The sequence below is a fragment of the Delphinapterus leucas genome, chromosome 3 (assembly GCF_059928025.1).
Source record: "Delphinapterus leucas isolate spDelLeu-1000000601 "Yukka" chromosome 3, BTC_Dleu_Yukka2, whole genome shotgun sequence".
In the NCBI taxonomy this organism is placed as follows: Eukaryota; Metazoa; Chordata; class Mammalia; order Artiodactyla; family Monodontidae; genus Delphinapterus; species Delphinapterus leucas.
Window position 1 is genome coordinate 107093795 of NC_143131.1, and position 20259 is coordinate 107114053.

A 20259-nucleotide genomic window follows, 5' to 3' on the forward strand; every position below is an offset into this window, starting at 1 on the left:
TGACTCACATTTTTCTAAAATATTCAGCATCACTCTTTTTCCCACTATTTCTAAAAGTACATCTGATTCTGAACAAATAAAAGTATTTTGGATTAAAAAAAGATGAATACTTTCACCAAAAAATAACTAAATTTTAGCATCCCTTTGGAAGCAAAACGACAGTCGAACTAATGTCCAATATTTAACTTTATCTCAGGATTCTCAGTTCCATAAAACACCTTGGAAAATGCTTTTAAAACAGAAGTCTTGCACTTATAACCAGATGCCAGCTACGGTCTCTTTGTCCCTTAATATTTAAGATGTCTTTTTGCATCCCTACAGAACAACGTCCTCTCAAAGACTGTGCTTCACATTCCCTGACTCTAGCATTTTCATGGTTTCTGCTGGCTCTGAGCTCCTGCTTTGCTAAATTAATTAAATTTAGGAATCATATTGTATTTCACTTGTGTTGTCCTGCTTATACCTTAGTGAAAGTCAGGACTTTTATTTAATTTCTTCCCTAACAGACAACTCACATAGTATTAGTTTGCATTAAATATTTCAGGGAAAAAAATGGAAATTAGAGTTAAATATTCTTTTTATTTTTTAATTTTTTTTCAACTTTTAAAAAAACTTTATTAACCATATAAATGAGATTAACTGCAGGTTTCTTTAGACCCAATATCTAAAACCTTAGACAAAAACTCACTAATCCGTAGTATAACTGCTAACATCCCTCTTCCAATCAAGTGTGGTCATGGGAGTTGAGAGACATAAAACAATACAACTCCAAAATGAACTTAATGATTAGACATAAAATAAGCCAGTAATTAGAATAAGAATGGCTACTATGCAGAAAATCCAGAATATGTCTACTCTAACCTAATATTAATTGTAGTTAACTATCTGATTCATCCTTTTTTTCTTTTTGCGGTACGCGGGCCTCTCACTGTCGTGGCCTCTCCCGTTGCGGAGCACAGGCTCCGGACGCGCAGGCTCAGCGGCCATGGCTCACGGGCCCAGCCGTTCCGCGGCATGCGGGATCCTCCCGGACCGGGGCACGAACCCGCGTCCCCTGCATCGGCAGGCGGACTCTCAACCACTGCGCCACCAGGGAAGCCCTGATTCATCCATTTTTAAAGAAAAATTCTATTTGTATTCTCACCAGTATTACCCACGTCCTATATTTACTTTCCACTGTGGACTGACCCACTAACATTAAATTACATTTAGACTCAGAAATGTTTATCACCTATCAATTTTTTCTTTTTTTTTCACACACACACTGTATTTTATTTTTACAAGAGATAAATAGACTGACACCAAGCATTGTAAATGGATGACCACAATGAAAGCAACAATGATCGCAATTACCAAACACGGAACACACTCATACTATGTCATAATAGTGACATTCAGTCCAGGAATCCTCCACTATAACAGCGCCTCTACTTTGCAGTGAAAATTGATTTGTATATTTTTGGCCTCTGAGTCCTTGTGGGTTTTTTTTTTTTTTATTCAAACAGAAAGTCACAAAAATTATAATCACCCTCATCAGTTCACTCAGTCCCATGTAATTAATTTTTTTTTCATCTTGGTCTTTTGTTAGCACTTTTATGAATTCATCAGTTTTCCATTAAGAGTTCTGAAAATGCTTATTCATTCAGTTCAGCAGTATAGTCAGTTACCAGAAACCTGTACTCGTCAGAGTCTTTTCCATGAATTCCTTGAAGATGAAAATCTTTTATAGGAACAACCAACTTTTAAAAATAAGATCATTTCAACGACTTTCATTAGTAAGCACTTTCCTTTAACTTAATCACACAAGGATAGTATCATTTATTTCATTACTTAGCCTGTTCAGTCAAAAATTCTATAGACCAATATGTCTAAAAATAAATCTGCTAATTTCTTCACCATCTTCTTCTGAAATCCTTCCCTATAGTGTTCATTTAAGGAGGAGTAATAGTGGAAAAGTCACTTTGTTTTCAAGGACTTTTTGAAAGCCTGTTTTTGTACCAGCCATATCTCCCCACCTCTTTTTGATCAGTGAGATGTAAGATAAGATTAATAAGCATTATAAATAATTAGTGCTTACACGGCCTTTCACCAGCCATTACTGAGATGACCTTCCTTCCATAAATTGTTATGAACCAACTGCATAGTGAACATCTGCACATTCTTCTAAAATGCACTAAAGTATAATCCACAGTGTGGGTTATTTTATAAGATGGGCTAAGGAAATGGAACAGAATATTAAAGCTGGAAGGGCTGACAGAAACAACTCAAGTGAGTCTTTTATAAATTAAAAGAAAAATGAAGTCATAGAGAGGTAAGACGATTTTCTGAATTCCATACAGGCTGCCACCTAGATGCAAGGCTAATACCCCAATCTTTATCTTTCCACACCTACCTAGTTAGTGCTGATTTTTCCACCCAGAACACCAGCTGCTCAGTAGTTCATAACTTTACTCATAGGGTTGTTTTACCAAGGATCTGGGTGACTTAAAGTTCTACTGAAGAAGTAAATGCTAATTACACTCTTTAAATGATAAGTTTCAACTATTCCCACTCTTATTACTGCTATTTGGTCTATACGCTCCATCCCTAGAAACAAACTCTGTGATTAGAAAAATTTCTGTCCAACCAACCTAATTTGTTTTGCGATGGGCTGTGTGATTAGGCTTGGGTAAGCCCAGGACATAAGAGATCAAAACCCAGGAGTGATTCTGATCTGTAGACTGCAAAGGTCCTATATGTACTTCCTGCCAGAGCAGGAAGTGGCATGAACACAAGCTGACCTGGGTCTACAAATGCTTCCAGGGAGAGATGTAGCAACTGTCTGGGAGAAAGTGGCTGGGGTCTTTCGAACAAACAATAAAGAAGAAGGAGCAGTGGCTGCAGATGAGTTGTGACAGTGAGCAGATCGCCAGCTAATCAGCACAATTTATCACTTCTGCAATCTTGGCTCAAGAAGGAAGCCTTCATTAGGATGTGGCCAGGTGAGATCTTCTGTCTGGGGTCTGTGGGTCCCAGAAAAGGAAGATTATCACAAGGAGAGGTGGTCTGCTGCGAAAACCACTGCTAGCCTGTAAACCAATCCATTTCTGTGAATGCACCCCTCTCAGACAGTGTGATTGTTTCCTTAGCACTGGCTCTGTATGTAAACATGTCATGGTTTGAGCACAAAACCACTGCTTCTGGCCCACTTTGAAAGCATTTTCCAGAAATGATGAATATGTAGTGAATTTTTATCTATACTCCTGCCTGGATCTGATTTGTGAGATGTTTTTAGAGGTTACTGTGGCTTTGTAATTGAAATTTTTTTCTCTGGGAAGTTAACTGTCCTTTCCACAGTCATTGTGGTTGCCTAGCAACAGGGGACAGCAGAGCAGTAACAGGGATTCTAAACCTCTAAGGAATGGGGATAGTCAATGTCTGTCCCATGGACAGGGTTCCTCAGTGGGCCTGATTTGAGATGGGAGAATGTTATAGCAGGACATCTGTGGCCCCAGGGTATGAAACCCCAAAGAGAAGCAGGTGAGTTCCTAGCTCCTCCTGTTCCAAAAGAATTCATGGGAATTTATAGATAAAGTAGCCTTCACTCTGTGCTTCAAAGAAAACCTTTCCTTCATGTCTGAGGAAAACATCAGACAGACTTTTTCTCCTTTCCTGGAGAATGATCCCTTTCTTTGAACACTGATGTCTTCCCAGATCATAGGGCAGGGTCTGACATGCAGTAGGTGTTCAATAAATATTTGTTGAATGAATAAAATATCCCTCACTTGCTCGTCTCAAAATCACATACTCACCCCAACCATTATACTGGTGTGGAAAGGGGGAGCTGAGCCAGCCCTTTTTCAGAACCACTGGAATGAAATGTCAAGAAGAAACTAGGTCATTCCAACCATCCCCAAACAAAAACCCAAACCAACTCTGGCCACAAATATGGAAGTACAGTTCACCTTTATAATCAATCTATAGTTAATCACTAGGAAATTTGCATGTTGACAAAATATTCCTTTACGCTTAAAATGTGGAAATACCTTCCATTTAGAATTTTCTTTTAAGCCTTGAATGAGAGATGGCCTTGCCTTTTCTATAGAAAGAGCTGTATCCTAGAAAAAGCTGTCCTTGTGATATGTACACATGTAACCGTAGTTCTGCTTTGTTAAGATCTAAAATGTAATTTCATTACATGAAATGTGTGGGCCTTGTTTTTATTTATTTTTAACCTTGTGTCTATGGTCCATAGATGATGTGGGAAATTCACAAATTCCTCCAAATTTTATGAGAAGTGTTTCTATGTGCAAAGAAGCCTGTGACCCTCAAAAGAGTAACAATCTTTCCGAAGGAGGAAGTTTTTGGTGAACATAATGTTACCAAATAGAGGAAAAATGGCCTGTGATTAACAACTTTGAAATGAATAGCATAGTGTACCGCCAGCAGGGAAGCCAAGTGGAAAGCATGACTTTGCTCTCACTGCAAATTATCATTGGTGTTTCTGTTCTCCTGGCATATGGAGCTGAGTGCTCTGTGCAAGCACAGAGCAGGGCTTTGATGAAGGAGACAGTGGAGGACCATGATACCTTGGTTCACCTTTAGGAAGGTTCGATTCAGCTCCTTCAGTTCTAAGCAGCAACAAACTGGTCCCAAGTGTCTGTTTGCCTACCCTACTTTCTCTCCCCACTCCTCTTCTCATGACCTTGAGACAGACCTTCTCCATAGTTTGTATAAACCAGATGGGAACTTGAGCCTATGTTGTCTAAGCCAGGGAGGGTTAGACCTTGGATGCAGTCAACCTAGGGAACAAAACAAAGCACTTTCCCAGGAAATCCTCTCCTAGAAAAACTGGATTCTCAATAGAACCAAACCAATTTTATTAAAATATTTATTAACATGGACTGATGACTGATCACTACTCCATCATAAAAAACAGGGTAAAAAGTTGGGAGAACAGATATAAAGATATTTCACTTAAAGGAAGGAAATATTTATGTTCTCGTTGAATACTGAAAAAAAAAAGCAACTATAAGGCTTATATGTCATATTATTACCCTCTGCCAAAAAAAATGTAAAGATTTATTTCAGCTTTTCTATGAACCCTGAAGAAAACACTGCAATAAAAACGTTTCATAAACACATTTGTTAATTCTAATTTGTTTTCTCAAGGCTAATAGGCTTTCTAAAGCTTTTGTTCCCTTAATTATGGTACAACATGACTTATACTGTGTATGCTGAGTTACTATGGTTACTCTGAGGCCATGACTTATGACCATTAAATATTACTGTCAGGCAGCCAAAGCTCCTTCACTTTTAAACCAGTAGTTTTGTTTCAGGTATTATTAAAAGAAGGTAGCTACAAGCAGTACTTTTTTCTTGTCTATTTGTGGCACATCTGAATATGCACATGTATTGCACTCAATTTTTTTTGGCTTGCCTTCATTCAGTGACCAAATATTAATTTCTTGACGAGGTATAGTCCTTGTTTTCTGGGAGGTGTCACTGAGAAATGCAAAAACATAGGTAGACAAATAATTGTACACATCATGAAATATAATAAGAACTATAAAAGACAGATATCCAAAAACTGCTTGTGCACACAGAGGCAAGAAATAGTTCTGACTAATAGGACCAAAGAGGCTTCAGGGGAGGCAGCCTTTGAGTCCTGGTGTGAAGAATAGGTAAGATTTTAACAAACAGAGATGACAGCATGAACATTCTGGTCAGAGGAAACACCTAAGAAAAGGATAAACACATTCCCTGGAACTAGGGGTAGTGCATTTAGTGAAAATACCAGTTTTGTGAGTTACATTGATAGAAGACAAAATCAGTTAGAAGGTAAAAGGGCCCACTTATTAAGGTTGTTATCTTGTTCAAAGCATTTGTTGTTTTGCCCAGCAACTGTAATGACCAAAAGTGTGTTTTCCATTTCATGATAAAGAGGTACGGTCAAGTAGAAAGCACCAAAGTACCAGGTTTTGCTGATCTAGGTATGATGCAAGAAAAGCAATTACATCTCTCAAAACCCCAGTGTGTCCTTCCACTAAGTGGGAATTTAATTAATTTTGTTCAAGAGCCACTGATTACTTTGTGAACATTTTAAATGGTTTCAATTTTTTTAAAGTAAGAGACATGTACAGAAATGAGAATAAAATAATACACTCCTCAGGGAGAGAGTAGGATAGAAAATAATAAAAGTACCCCAGTGTTGTAAAGTGAGACTTATTGGTTGGTAACAGCAGAATGAGACTTACTAAGATTGGAGGTTTATTCATTCAACAATTATTTATTGAGCATTCTAGCCCTCTTCAAGATGCTAAGGATAGGGTAACAAAAAAACAGCAGAAAAAAAATTCCCTATCTTCAAGGAATTTATATTTTCTGTTGGGAGGCCACACAATAAATATAATAAACAAGCAAATTATATAATATGTTAGAAGGCGGTAAGTACTGCAGAGAAAAATCAAGCAAGGTGATTTGAAAGTATATAGGAGTGAGGAGTTCAATTTTAAATGAAGCGCATGTGGTGGGCATGCTTGAGAAAGGGATATTTGAGCAAAGAAAAGAAGGAAGTGGGAAAGAGCCAGGTGGACAAGTGTGGATGAAGTGTTCCAGGCAGAGGTGATGGAAGCACAGTGAGGACGCCAGTGTGACTCCAGTGTTTGGGAAGGGAAGAAGGGTATGGAATGGAGTCCTACGGTTGGTGGGAAGGCTGAATGGCAGAGAAATCTGTAGGACCTTGTAGGTCCTTACATGGGCTTTGGCCTTTATTCTGAGTGAAATGGGATCCTTTATTGGATTTTTTAGCAGAGGAGTGAAATAATTTTTCTATTTATTTATATTAATTAATTAATTAATTTTTGGCTGTGTTGGGTCCTTGTTGCTGCACGCGGGCTTTCTCTAGTTGCAGCGAGTGGGGGCTACTCTTCATTGCTGCGCACGGGCTTCTCATTGCGGTGGCTTCTCTTATTGTGGGGCATGGGCTCTAGGCACACGGGCTTCAGTAGTTGTGACTTGCAGGCTCTAGATCGCAGGCTCAGTAGCTGTGGCGCATGGGCTTAGTTGCTCCGCGGCATGTGGGAATCTTACTGGACCAGGGCCTGAACCTGTGTCCCCTGCATTGGCAGGAGGATTCTTAACCACTGCGCCACCAGGGAAGTCCCATCATTTTTCTTATGGATGATGTATATTGAAAATAGAAGGTAAGGGGCAAAGACGCAACCAGAGAGAGCCATTTAGGAGGTTAATGCAACAGTCCAGGTAAGAGCTGGATGGTAGGTAGCTTGAGGCTTGAACCATTTCGTTAACAATGAAGGTGGTGAAAATCGGCTGGGTACTGGATATATTATGATGGCAGAGCCCAGAGTTCCCTGTTGGATTGGATTTGGGTTCTGAGACAAAGCAGAATGTCAAGGTTTTAGCCTAAGCAACAGGAAGGATGATGTCATCATCAACCGAGATGGGGAAGACTGCAAGTAGAGCAGATTTGGAGTAGGAATCAGAAGTTAGGTTTTAGAAATGTTGAAAGTGAGATGTCCATTAGACATCCTGGTGGAGATGTCAGGAAGACAACTGAAAGAATGCATCTGGAATTCAAGGCAGAAGTCTGCCCTGGAAATATGTATTGGGGAGTGATCAGCATATTGATACTATTTAAATCCCTGAAGTTGGAGGAGTTCACCAAGGGAGTGAATGTGAGTAGAGAAGAGAGGAAGCCCTGGAGCATGCCAATGTTGAGGGCTCAGGAAGAGGAGAAAGAACCATCAAAGGAAACTGAGAACGAGCAGCAAGTGGGATGGGAAGGAAGCCTGGGACCTTAGGATGTCCTGGGAGCCAAGTGAAGAAAGCATTTCAAGTAGGGGCTGTTGAACCATGTCAAAAGTTTTAAGATGAGTTGTGATACATGACCACTGGATACAGTAATGTGGAGCTCACTAGTGAATTCAATAAGTGCAGTTTCTGTGGAATGGTACTTGTGAGAGTCTGAATGGAGTGGCTTTAACAAAAAATAGGAAGAAGAATTAGAGACAGTGAGAATATAGTTTTGCTTTAATGGGGGTCAGAGTAATCAAGCAGAAACTAAAGGGTTAAGAGGGCTCAAGATGCAATAAATAACAGCATGTTTGTAAACCATTGGAAATGATGCAGGAGAGAGAGAAAGAGAAATTGACTGAGAAAAAGTGTAGAAGATAAAGAATTCCCTAAGTCTGCTGTTTCATAGGATATTCTTTCCTCTCTCTTCTTTTTTTTTTTTTAGTTGAAATAAGATATTTTGCAGGTTTTCAGAACAGACTGTACTGTTTGGACTGCTTACTCTCAAGAGGACCTTTAAAGGCTATTTTATCTTCTTCAAGTAAAGTTTACATTCCCTAGTTTTGATTTCCTTTGGAAATGTTTAGAAAATGACATTGGGAGGAAACGCTTTAGAAAATATATCTTCAATGTTACAGCATAAAGATCTATTTGATGTGGGGTGTGTATGTGTGTGTATGAGTGTGTGCATGTCTGAAATAAAATTTTGGAATTCTGAACCCTTACTTTATTTCAGCACCACATCTGGAAGTTCAGAGTCAAATACACAACAAAGGAACAAAATATCGGTAAGAAACAAAGTTTGCATGAATTCCTTTTTTTAAAAAAGCATTAGTTAGTGAAACTGTAACTTCTTTAATTAATGTTGATATTTTCCTAATATAGTTTCACTTTCACATTTTACTAGTAAACATTTGAAAAATAAAACATAGAATGTTCTCTTTCAAGTAGAAGGAGGTAAAGTGGCCAGAGTGCCAACGAAGGGATGCTGCTGGGCAGGAGGGAAGTTGGTGTGGGGTGCCTGTCCCCATTTGTACTTGTGATCCCACACTGCTCTCTGTGGCCCTACACTATCGCAGACATCCTGGGTTACGTCAAAGTATTTGCCTGTATGTGAGGAAATTCTGGAATCAGACATGATATAGATTGGGTGACTCATCTTATTTGGTTTGTTTAGGCTTGGGTTTAAATCACAGTCTATTCCCGATATTCTCAGCTCATTCTCTTTCAAGTCATCCTGGGACAGCTGGGTCCTTTCTACAAAAGCCTCTAGTCCCTCTCGAGGCCTCAAGTGACAACAGGGTAGGTTGGTGAGAAGTGTTGAAGCTGGCTGATAGGTTCATGGAGGCTCATTATACTAGTTCTCTACTTTTATGTAAGTTTGAGAATTTCCCTTTAAAAAGAAAAAAGTAAGCTCTCTACATGCCCTCGATTCAGTTTTAGTAAGTATCCCCTAGTCTCCACCCACAGAAATTTCTGGAATAACTTTTTCAGCTTTAATGCAGAGGCAGTGTGGTATAGAAGAAAGACTGTAGGACTAGGAGTTAGGCCCAAGTTTGCCACCTTTGCCACCTGCAAGCTGTGTGATCATACCCAAGTCATTTAAACTCTCTGAGCCTTGCTTCTCATTCATGGAGTGAGGATGAGACTTTAATAGTCTACTTCAAATAAGATGTTTGGGATGTGAAAGTGGTTGTGAACATATCTACAAGTGTATAGGTATATAGCTACTCAGAATCGATTCAATTCAACCAGGCTCCCCTGTGGACCATGGGACCTCGCCTTTTGATTTCTCTACTTCTTTCTAGATTCAGCATTCTGCTTTTCTACTCTCATCCCACCCCCGCATCACCAGCTAAGAACATTTGATCTAGTGAGGTGCATATTCAGAATCTCACTTCCACACAATTATTTTTGTTCAAGGTTAACATCTCTTTTCTAAGAGTTCATTTAATCTGGCCCCAGACAGACTGGACATATATCTCAAACCAACAATAATTTTCAGGAAGAGGGTTTTTGGTGAAGAAGTATAAATCAAAGGGAAACCAACTTAGATTAGTAGAGCATAATTTTAATTAAAATTTTGTGTTCTAGCTCTAGTGATAGTTTAATATTATATTACTTTTTTTTCAGTGAGCTTCTGTTTTATATAGTGGATCTACTTACAATTCTGTTGGCCAAAGAAAGAGTGTCCCTCACTGGCACTATATGAAATCATGTTTTCTCTGGTTAGTTGGAACCCTTGAGCTAGTAGTTAAATTGGAGTTTTGGAAAAGGGAGACTTCAGCTCACCGATCTCGGCTTACTGCCTTTCCTCTAACAATGCTAATCAATTAGTGCCCTAGAGGTAACCCTCTCCCTGGCTGCCTAAGACACTGAAAAGGACAAGGTGCCGATTACTACATTTAGGATTTCTGCCTAGGGCTCCCAGTTAGCTTCCTGGGGTCCAGAATCTATCTCCTTTCAATTTACATTTCACATAGGTGGGAGCCCTGGGGCTTGAAGTAACTTGTTCTGCTCTAGTTACTGAATTCTTACATTTCTAAAAGAATGCATTTAGCTCGAGGTAGAGGTTAGGATTAGGGCCCTGAAGGCCATAGGATAGTCATGATTAGTGCTGCCTCCTCACCCCACGACCCCTTTTAAGTCTTGGAACTGAAAGACTGGTCACTCAGCAGAACAGATTCTGCTCCGTACCCTGAGGAACCCAATTGCCGGTGGATCTCAGATGCCTCTTTTAAATAGCTGTGGTGAGTTCTGGCAGAGAAGATTGGGATGAAGGATAAAAATCTCTTCAATTCTGTGAGGATATCGACCACCCAAGCAGAATGAAATACGCTCCATCTTTGTGGCATCCAGTCTCTGAATAATAACTTAACGTTTCGACTCTCCCAGTAAACTGTGCATTCTTCGAGGCTTTATTCATCTCTATGTCCCTGAGACAAAGTCCCTGATATCAAAACGGCATTTGAAATAGAACAAATGGACTAGGTGACTGAGAGATGCTGTCCCTCTGAATCCTTACAGCAGCCGACGGCGGTGGTTTCTAAGAATCATCACCGTTGTGTGGATACTTTTTTCTCCTCCTCTCCCTCCTTCCCTCTCTTCTGCTTCCTCCTCCATAAATATTATTATTGCTACTTTAGAAATTAAGAAATTTAGAGTCAGGGAGATTGAGGGAGAGTCCAGCTGTTGAGTGATGAATGAGTCATGTGCTGACTACAGAGTAAGAACCTTAAGAGATATAATCCAGTGAGAATTTACTTAGATCCACTTTTCAGGTGCCAGGTTGTCCCTGTTTATCTGGACCTTATACCTTTGGAGGATTAGAATATTATTTGAACCGTTGCCTTTGCTCCATTTTAACATCCTCAGACAGTGAACAGCTAGTGCTTATAAATCCTCTCATTTGAAACTGTTTAGGAAATAAAAGTTCTATCGCAAGGAGGCATGACCTGAACTGGATACCTGGCTCAGGGTTTCCTCCCCTTGAACTATTCCTGAGAACTGTGACAAATAGAAATGAATGATGTAAAAACACCAGATGATCTTTGGTTATGTGGAGTGGCACATCCAAAAATGAGAGTGTGGGTATGAATTCATTAATGCTAGAATATGTATGAAGTATTTCACTCATTGTGCAAAAACTAGGCTTGTTATAAAACCTTATAAGCCATTTAGTGTTCAAGTTGTAATTCAGTGACGGCTTCATTAAAGAATTATTATTTTAAGTGCCAAAAATATTAAAGCACTTTAAAATTTTAATTTGTAAGGTCAAACTCATAGCACACTATATAGGAAGTCAGCTTTATAAAACAACCTTAAATTAGCTAAAAAATATACATTTGATAAACTGGGAAAGGCAAACAATGCCTTAAATTGTGTCAAATTATATAACTTATGTTCTTCTAGTACTTGGTATAATATAGCATTATTTTTTCAGGAAGTGTATATTTGGTCACATTTCTGATACTTCTAAACTTTAGCATTCTGAAATGGCTTTCAAAAGATTCTTCCCTTTGATGAGCAAACTTTCAAATCATTAGTGAATTACAGTTGTTAATATATCACTTGTGCTTTAAATGAACATTTTAAATGATTTAAAGGAGACGTTCCTATTTATCTTAAAATGAGATCAATATAGAATTACATTTCTGTGTATATTTAAATATAAAGATTTGTTGCCATTGAAAGAAATAGGTTATTTATTTTGCCACTCTAATAGGTAAGAAATATCTCAGAACTTTTTGTTTTGGATTTTGTTTCTTTTCTTTCTTTTCCTTTCTTCTTTCCTCCCTCTCTCCCTCTCTCCCTCCCTTCCATCCTTCCTTTTTCACTCTCCTCTCCTCTCCTCTCCTTTCCTTAAGCAAACGTGACACATTTAAGGTGTACAACTTGATGGGTTTTGACATATTTGTACACACGTGAAACTGACATCACAGTCAAGATAATGAAACTTTCCATCACTCCCAGAAATCTCTCACGCTCCTTTGTAATCCCTCTCACCCACTTCTTCCCACCTCATTTCCAAGGAAGCACAATCTGTTTCACGTCATTATATATATTATTTTGCATTTCCTTGAGCTTCATATAAACAAAGTCATACAGTATGTACCCCTTTTACTGACGTCTGTCACTCAGTAAAATTATCTTGACATTCAGCCATGTTTTAGTGTGTATAAATAATTCATTTTTATTGCTAAACAGTATCCTGCTGAACTGAATGTACCAGTTTGTTTATGCCTCCACACGCTGACTGACATTTAGGTTATTTCCAGTTTTTGACTCTTTACAAATAAAGTTGCTATAAATATTCATGTACAAATCTTTGTATGGACATATGCTTTCTTTTCTCTTGGGTAAATACCTAAGAATGAAATGGCTGAATCACATGGTAGGTGTATTTTTAACTTTCTTAAAAACTGTCAAACTATTTTCCGAAGTCATAGTATCATTTTACATTCCCACCAGCAGTGTATGAAAGTTTTAGTTCATCCACATTCTCTCCAAGGTCAGCCTTTTAAATTTAGCCATTCTAATAGGTGTGGTGGTATCTCATGGTGGTTTCAATTTGCATTTTCTTAATAATTAATGGTGTTTGAGCACCTTTTCATCTGTTTATTTGCCATCCTTATATCTCATTTGGAGAAGTATCTATTGAAAGGTTTTGTCCATTGTTAAGTTGTACTGTTTGTTTCTTATCATTGGGTTTTGAGAGTTCATGTGTGTTTTGCAGGTATTTTCTCCAGTCTATGGTTAGTCTTTTCATTTGCTCAATAGTGTCTTTAGAAGAGCAAAAATTATTAATTCTGATGAAGTCTAATTTATCAATTTGTACTGTCATGGATCATGCTTTTGCTATATGATCTAAGAAATCTTTGCCCAAGATCACAAATATTTTCTTTTTCCCTCCAGAAGTTTTATAGCTTTAGGTTTTACATTTAGATCTATGATTTACTTTCAGTAATTTTGCTTGATGATGACTAACAGCTGAGTCTATCACCAGACATTTCCCTCCGATGAAGGCACTCCATTGCCCCAAAGTCATCCCCCTCCATGGGATCAACCTGCATCCAATAACTGGTTGATGCAGGGCTGCAAAACCTGACCCCCTTCCTTTGAGGACAATTCTGAAGAGCCAGCCCAGCTCCAGGACTCCCCTATGGAATCGGCTGAGGCTGCTGTTGCATTCCTGCTTCTTTCCTTCCTTTATAGGTGTTGCTCCCAAGAACCATTCCCAGTAAGCCCTCTGTAGCCAGATCTCTCAGTCTGTGTCCCAGGGACTCTAACCCCATAGAATAACAAAATCAGAATAGGTCTAACTGAATGAATGAGGTTTTGGGAATGGAAATTCATAGGAAATGCAAAGCAGCCATTGTGCTGGCACTGAGGGCAAGACAAAAGACTCCCCTGGTGGCGGAGTGGTTAGGAGTCCACCTGCCAATGCAGGGAACATCGGTTCCAGCCGTGGTCCGGGAGGATCCCACATGCCGCGGAGCAGCTAGGCCCGTGTGCCACAGCTACTGAGACTGCGCTCTGGAGCCCGTGAGCCGCAGCTGCTGGGCCCGCGTGCCACAACTACTGAAGCCCGTGCGCCTAGGGCCCGTGCTCTGCAACAAGAGAAGACACTGCAGTGAGTGGCCCGCACACCGTGGTGAAGAGTGGCCCCCGCTTGCCGCAGCTGGAGGGGGGCCCATGAGTAGCAACAAGGACCAATGCAACCAAAAAAAGAAAAGTTGTAATGTTCATTTCATCTAAAATTTTTTTCCACAAAAGAACATGAATAGTATAGAAATTGAAACTTTACTTCTAGAGATATCTGCTAGTTATCTAGATAATATCTAACATTACAAACATTACTGTATCTGGGCAGGTAATGTTATCTCCCCAGATGTTAGGACTTGAGATGTTAGCTGGAGTTTCTACACACTGTTCAACCTCTCATATAACTACTTTCATATTGAGATCTTGCCATAAATGAGGGGCTGATCCAACATAATGCTTTCCTGCTCCCATCCCACTGCTGTCCCTATACAATCATCTCAAAGTTCACCTAGTTTAATAGTGTAAATTCTATAAGCAACAACTTCAACAGAGAGTTCAGGTCAAGCTGTACATAGAAAGGTAGTAGCAATGGAATCATTGGTGAGAAATATATTTTTTCCTTTGGCTACTATCAAGAAAGATCAAAACTTCATTAACATTTTGGAAGGTTATCCATTGTAATTGGCTAATGGCTTATCTTAATATTTTATTTTTCTGAGTAATTTATTTCTTCTTCACAATACCCATCCAAGATGGGAGGCAGAGGGACTCTATTCATCATAGTTACTAACGATGTTAGTAATCAGTTACTTAGTCATAGTTACTAATAAACTATTTACTATGGTAAATAGTTACCAATGAGTTATTCTGGATGGAAGCTTCACCTGGGAGTGCACTTCTGCAATCCGGGCAGGCAGCAATGAGAGGAGGGGCCAACTGCACAGCGAGTGCTCAGCCCAGAAGTTACACGCACCACTTTTCCTTCTTTTTCATTGGTTAAAGAAGTTGCGTGGCCAAAAAGAACTTCAAAGGACTGGGCAAGTGAAATCGTACCATGTACCTAGGAGAATTTTCAGAAATGTATTCATGGACAAAGGTTACAGCAATATAAAATTAGGTATAAAAAAAGAAAATAATTAAACCAAAGAAAGCAAAAGGTATAGATAGATACAAAATAAAAAGATTACCTCCAGAATTTCTCATTTTAATAATAAGTTCTATTTAACTTGAGAACAGAGGCCATAAAAAAGATCTTAGCTGTTTAAAATAAGATTGGCCAAAGAACTAGAAAGTGTCTTTTAGAAGATGATCCTTCATAAGCAATTAGACAAGATGACCCATTTTGTTTTCAATTCTTCTGATAGAGTAAATGTGTAAGAAACAAAAGGTCCTGTTTTCACATGCAAATGTATCTCTTTATTTTTTTTTTTAAATGTCAACAGGCAAAGGAATTTAGAAAACATGTGGCGCCGAATCAGATTGTTTACAGATAGGTTGTTTTTCAGAATTTCCCCAAGAGGCATCAGTGGTTTAAAGGACCTCTATAAACTGAAGCATTTGAGTGTCTGCAAATTTGTTTTGTCAGATGCCCATTATGTTTTTTCTCTATTTGGCTTCTTCAAATGGCAAAAATTTCCAAACAATAGGCATTATTTGGGGAAAGCATGGTAATTTGTTCTGTGTAGTGCTGACACTTTTTTTCTGTGAGGTTGGAAACATTGAGAAGTTTGTGTGTATACACAAAAGGAAGGAAGTTTTGAAATGTAAAACGGAGACAGAATTTAAATGCATATATAACTATATAAAAGTTAAATATATTATATTAGTCGAATGCAAGGGTTACTCTGAATTAATATTGTGGATAAACTCAAATTTCATGTATAATTTGCTCATTTTCTGAAACCTGAATGTTTAGATCAGAGGAAGACAGGGCAATGGAGAAATGTGTTTTGGGGACCATGTAGTCAATCAGTCTGAGTATGAGAGCAAACTTCAATTGCTGTGGTCTGAAGAAAAATATTTCCCCTAACTTCCACATTTCCTTGAGAGACGATATCCTCCCAAGCGGCTAGGACAGTTATTCAATCTAGCCTTTCCCAAAGGAGTAAGTCTACCTCTGGGAGGCTCCCTTTGGATGCTTGGAGAGAAATTGGAAGAGAGTGGGGTGACTTGGGAGTGAGAAGCACAAGGATGCGGGCTCTCAGGCATAAAGCGTGGCTTCTGGCTTCCCTCAGCCTCATCAGGCAGATTGGATAACATCAGCTTAATTTGTTTAGATAGATTTGTTAAACTGAAATTTGCTGCTGGGAATAATAGCCCCAAGTCCTCATGTCAATAGCTGAACTGTTTATGTTAGGTTAGGTAACAGAGTGAATCAGTTGTTTCAAAGTATGTCTAACAATTTGAATCAATGTGTGATGTGTTATCTGTACTTAATGAGGTTCAGAGAAATGGAGCTTTCTCCAAGTTTTGATTAGAGTTTACTTCTTCAAAAATTTCACTCTCTTCTTGAACAAAGTTATGCATTAATGCACAAAGATGAAAAGATAATTGAGTCTCTGGAAATTCTATATCTCATAATAATACGTACCACTATTCCAGCCCATATAGGAAGAATTTATAAATATTCAAAGTAAGTATTAGAACATATTTATAGCATCTATTACAACATAATGTCCTTCATATATTAAGGTCTCATATAAATCGATGAGGAAAAGATTAGCCCTTAAATCGAAAATGGACAAAGGACACAAATTACAATTTATAAGAAGACATGCAAATATCCAATAAGATGTCCAAGCTTGCAAGTATCCAATAAGATGTCCAAATAGAAAGCAAAGAAATAAAAATTTTAAAACTTAGATATCATGTTTACCTGTAATTTTGACAGCTACAAAAAGTATTGAAAATATCATTATTGGCAAGGGTGTAAGAAAAGTCTGATTCTCATGTACTGTGGTGGGAGGATGAATTTGGGGGACGTAATCTTAAATATGTATCAAGTATATATTCTTTAAAATCCAGTAACCACTTTTTCCATTTATATTAATAAAAAACAAGTTCACAAAGATGCATAAATATGCTTATTACAGGGTTGTCCAATAGTATGGAAAATTGCATATACACATAGTAAAATTTATTGTGACCATTGAAAGTTATGGTAATTTTTTAAATTACAATTTGTGGAAAATGACATTCATTATTATTCAAATATAGTTACCTATGATATACTGTTAACTGAAAATGATTGTAATTTAACCATATATAACCATGTATAGTATGAATCAATGTTTTATATGTTATGCATCTTCAGGTACACACACACAAGTCTAGAAGATTATACACCAAATATGGTGTCCTAGTCTGTTCAGTCTGCCATAACAAAATACCACAGACTGGGTGGCTTAAAAAACAGACATTGTTTTCTCACAGCTCTGGAGATGGGAAAGTCAGAGATCAGGTGCTAGCATGACTGGGTCCTGGCTTGCAGATGGTTGCCTTGCTGCTATATCCTCACATGGGTGAAAGGGTGAAGGAAGGAAGGGAGGGAGGAAGGGAGGGGGAGGGAGAGAAGGTGACACAAGGAGAGAGCTCTCTGGTTTCTTCTTATAAGGCCATTAATCTCATCATAAGGACACCACCCTGCTGACTTCATCTAAACCTAATGACCTCCCAGAGGCTCCATCTCCTAATACTATCACATTGGGAGTTAGATCTTCAACGTATGAATTTGAGGGCACCTGGAACACACACATTCAGTCCACAGTAACGTGTGGCGATCTCTGGGTGGTAGGATTCTGGATGATTTTCGCTTCCATTTTTATACCTTTTATATTGTCTGAATTTGAGGGACATAATATATTGAAAAGTCACGGCCCAGTGATGGTGCTCAATACATGTCTTTTTTCCCCTTCTCCTCTCTCATCCTTATAATATTGAAGTCCACTTATCTGAACATCTCTCCTCCCTTTCTCAACCTTTTTCACATTATGAGTTCCTGGAGGGTTGGGAATTTGATGAATTCACCTTTATCTCCAGGATTTAGCTCTGGACCTTACATATGAAAGGCACTCAGTCAATATGTGAGAGATTCTCATGTGTTTGTTATTGAAGAGCTGGACACATTTGTCAGTTAGGGAAGAAAATGCTCTTGAATCATACATTTAGTACAAACGAAGATTAAATTGTAAAATATTTTAAAATTAAATGTAGCTCAGAAACATTCTTTGGCAAGGAGTAAGCCCTGTTTTGCCTGCCTCAAATGCCTAAGAAAAATGCTATAAATTCTAGAATAGTCTGCTTTCCCTAGGGACTATTTCTACTTGGAATCTTTCTTAAAAAAGAAATATCTGTGTCCATGGTGGTGACTATATTCTGAATCCTATTAATTTTTCTCCTTTTGAATAAAGCAGCATTTGGCCTTCAAATGTGTTCATACATTCTTTTCTGATAATCACATTACTGAAAATATACAAAAAGTCTCCCATAATACCTTTCTTTGTGACTGCTAAACATGTAATGCTGAGAGCTAAATGGTCTAATCTCAGAACTGCTTTGTGGTAAAAACAAACACAAACAAGCAGTCTAGTACCCATAAGGTAACTTTCAAATTACTCATTACTCTTGAGTTACTAATTACTAATTACCCTTAGTATACTAGGAAAATAGTCATCATCATTGACTACCTGAATTAAATAAACCCACCTAAATTTTTTATTTTTAAAATCATTTTCAAACAATTTACAGAAGAATAAAGACGTACGTTTAAAAAAAGAACCTCGTTAGAAATTTTGATCAGAATTTAAACACAGCAAATCTATTTGTTACCAAGTAAAACTTTTGGCACATAAATGTTATAAAATATGGCAGAATGTTGTCACACATCCCCTTAACAAAAGAGGAAAGTCCAAGTTCTTGTCACAAAATTCTGTGTGATATGGCCTGTCTTGTATGAGAATACCTTATTTCCTTTTTTGTCCTTAAAGGTATGTTTTTCACTTACTGATTCATGACTTTGAGGACATTCATCTAAGTCTCTCGGTAGTCATGACCTGAAGATGCATAGTCTATTTCACTTACATGATTAATTCCACCACTTAGAGCTGCACTGTTGAATAGAAATATGTAGCTTAAAAGCCGTATATATAATTTAAAATTATCTAGTAGCCACATTAAAAATTTAAATAAACAGATAAAAGTAAATTGTAATAATATATCTTATCTATCCTAATATATTCAAAATACTGTCACTAATATGTAATCAGTACAAAAATATATTGAGATCTCTCATATTCTCATATATTGTTATACTAAGCCTTCAAAATCTCATATCTATTTTATACTTACAACACATCTCAATTCAAACCAACCACTTTTCAAATACTCAAGGCCACATGTGGCTGGTGGCTACTGCATTGGACCATGCTGGTCAAGAATGCTACTGTCCACATTCACCTTCTGATTTGTGTAAGAATTGTGAAATGTATGTCTCTGCCAATTTTCTTGTCTTTGGGCATTATGGATGAAAAAAGAAAAATTCAGCATCCTCAACTACATTAATGAAAGAAAAAATGTGCTATAAAAATGATGTTTCACCAAAAAAAAAAAAATGATGTTTCTCTAGTGGAGCCCGTGTTGTGAGGGGGAAGGGAAGGAGATGGGGTGGGGTGACAACCGGGTGAATTTTCTGACTGAAGGCCATGCTGTGATGGTGTAGCAAAGAGTCCCTCTGTGTAGGAAACAGACACTGAGAGGTTCAGGGTGATGGGGCATAAGGGCACAACATAACTCACATGGAAAAAGAAAAAGTTCTCTGTATTCCAACTGCTCTCTAAGTGTGTTATTTGTTTCAAAATTTAAAAAATTAAAATAAAGCAAATTTTAAAAATGGTGTCTCCCCTTTTGTACCTTGAAAGGTGACGTCATGCTTTTGACAACACAATAAGAAATTGAAGGATGATTATTAATTTTACTAAGTCATAGTTAGAAATACTCAATGAATAATGATAAAAAATAATTCCTAGGATGATTAAGTAGCAATATATTTCAAATATAGGGAAAACAAGATCACTGAGATCCCAGAATATATCTTGGATTATATAAAAGTCTCCAATGGATCTGTATGATAATTATAAGATAGAATGAGTTTTATTCTATATAAAAGAAAAAAATATGTGTATGTATATATGTGTGTGTATATATATATATATATACATACATAGTTTGTAAGACCTCTAAGAAAGAATAAAAGACATGAAATATAGATTTTTATGAAGAGAATGGCTCAAAAATAGAAACTCAAAACTAATTTGGGTCCGATAAACTCTGATGGTATGCTGAGGGTTAAATTTCACTAATTAAACAGTATGTGAGGAAAAATTTCAGAGGTCCATTTTTTAAAAGTCCTTCTTTCCCTTTCCA

General features: G+C 37.8%; 1 protein-coding gene across 1 annotated transcript in view; it reads left to right on the plus strand.

Moving 5' to 3' along the window:
• Positions 1-2819: 2819 nt before the first annotated feature.
• The window catches only part of CCDC192 (coiled-coil domain containing 192), a 198196-nt gene continuing 180756 nt past the window's right edge, over positions 2820-20259 (plus strand). The window contains 2 exon segments of the mRNA XM_022588705.3: positions 2820-3519; positions 8531-8582. Of these exon segments, the coding sequence (XP_022444413.2) occupies positions 3401-3519; positions 8531-8582 (171 nt within the window). The 5' untranslated portion in view covers positions 2820-3400.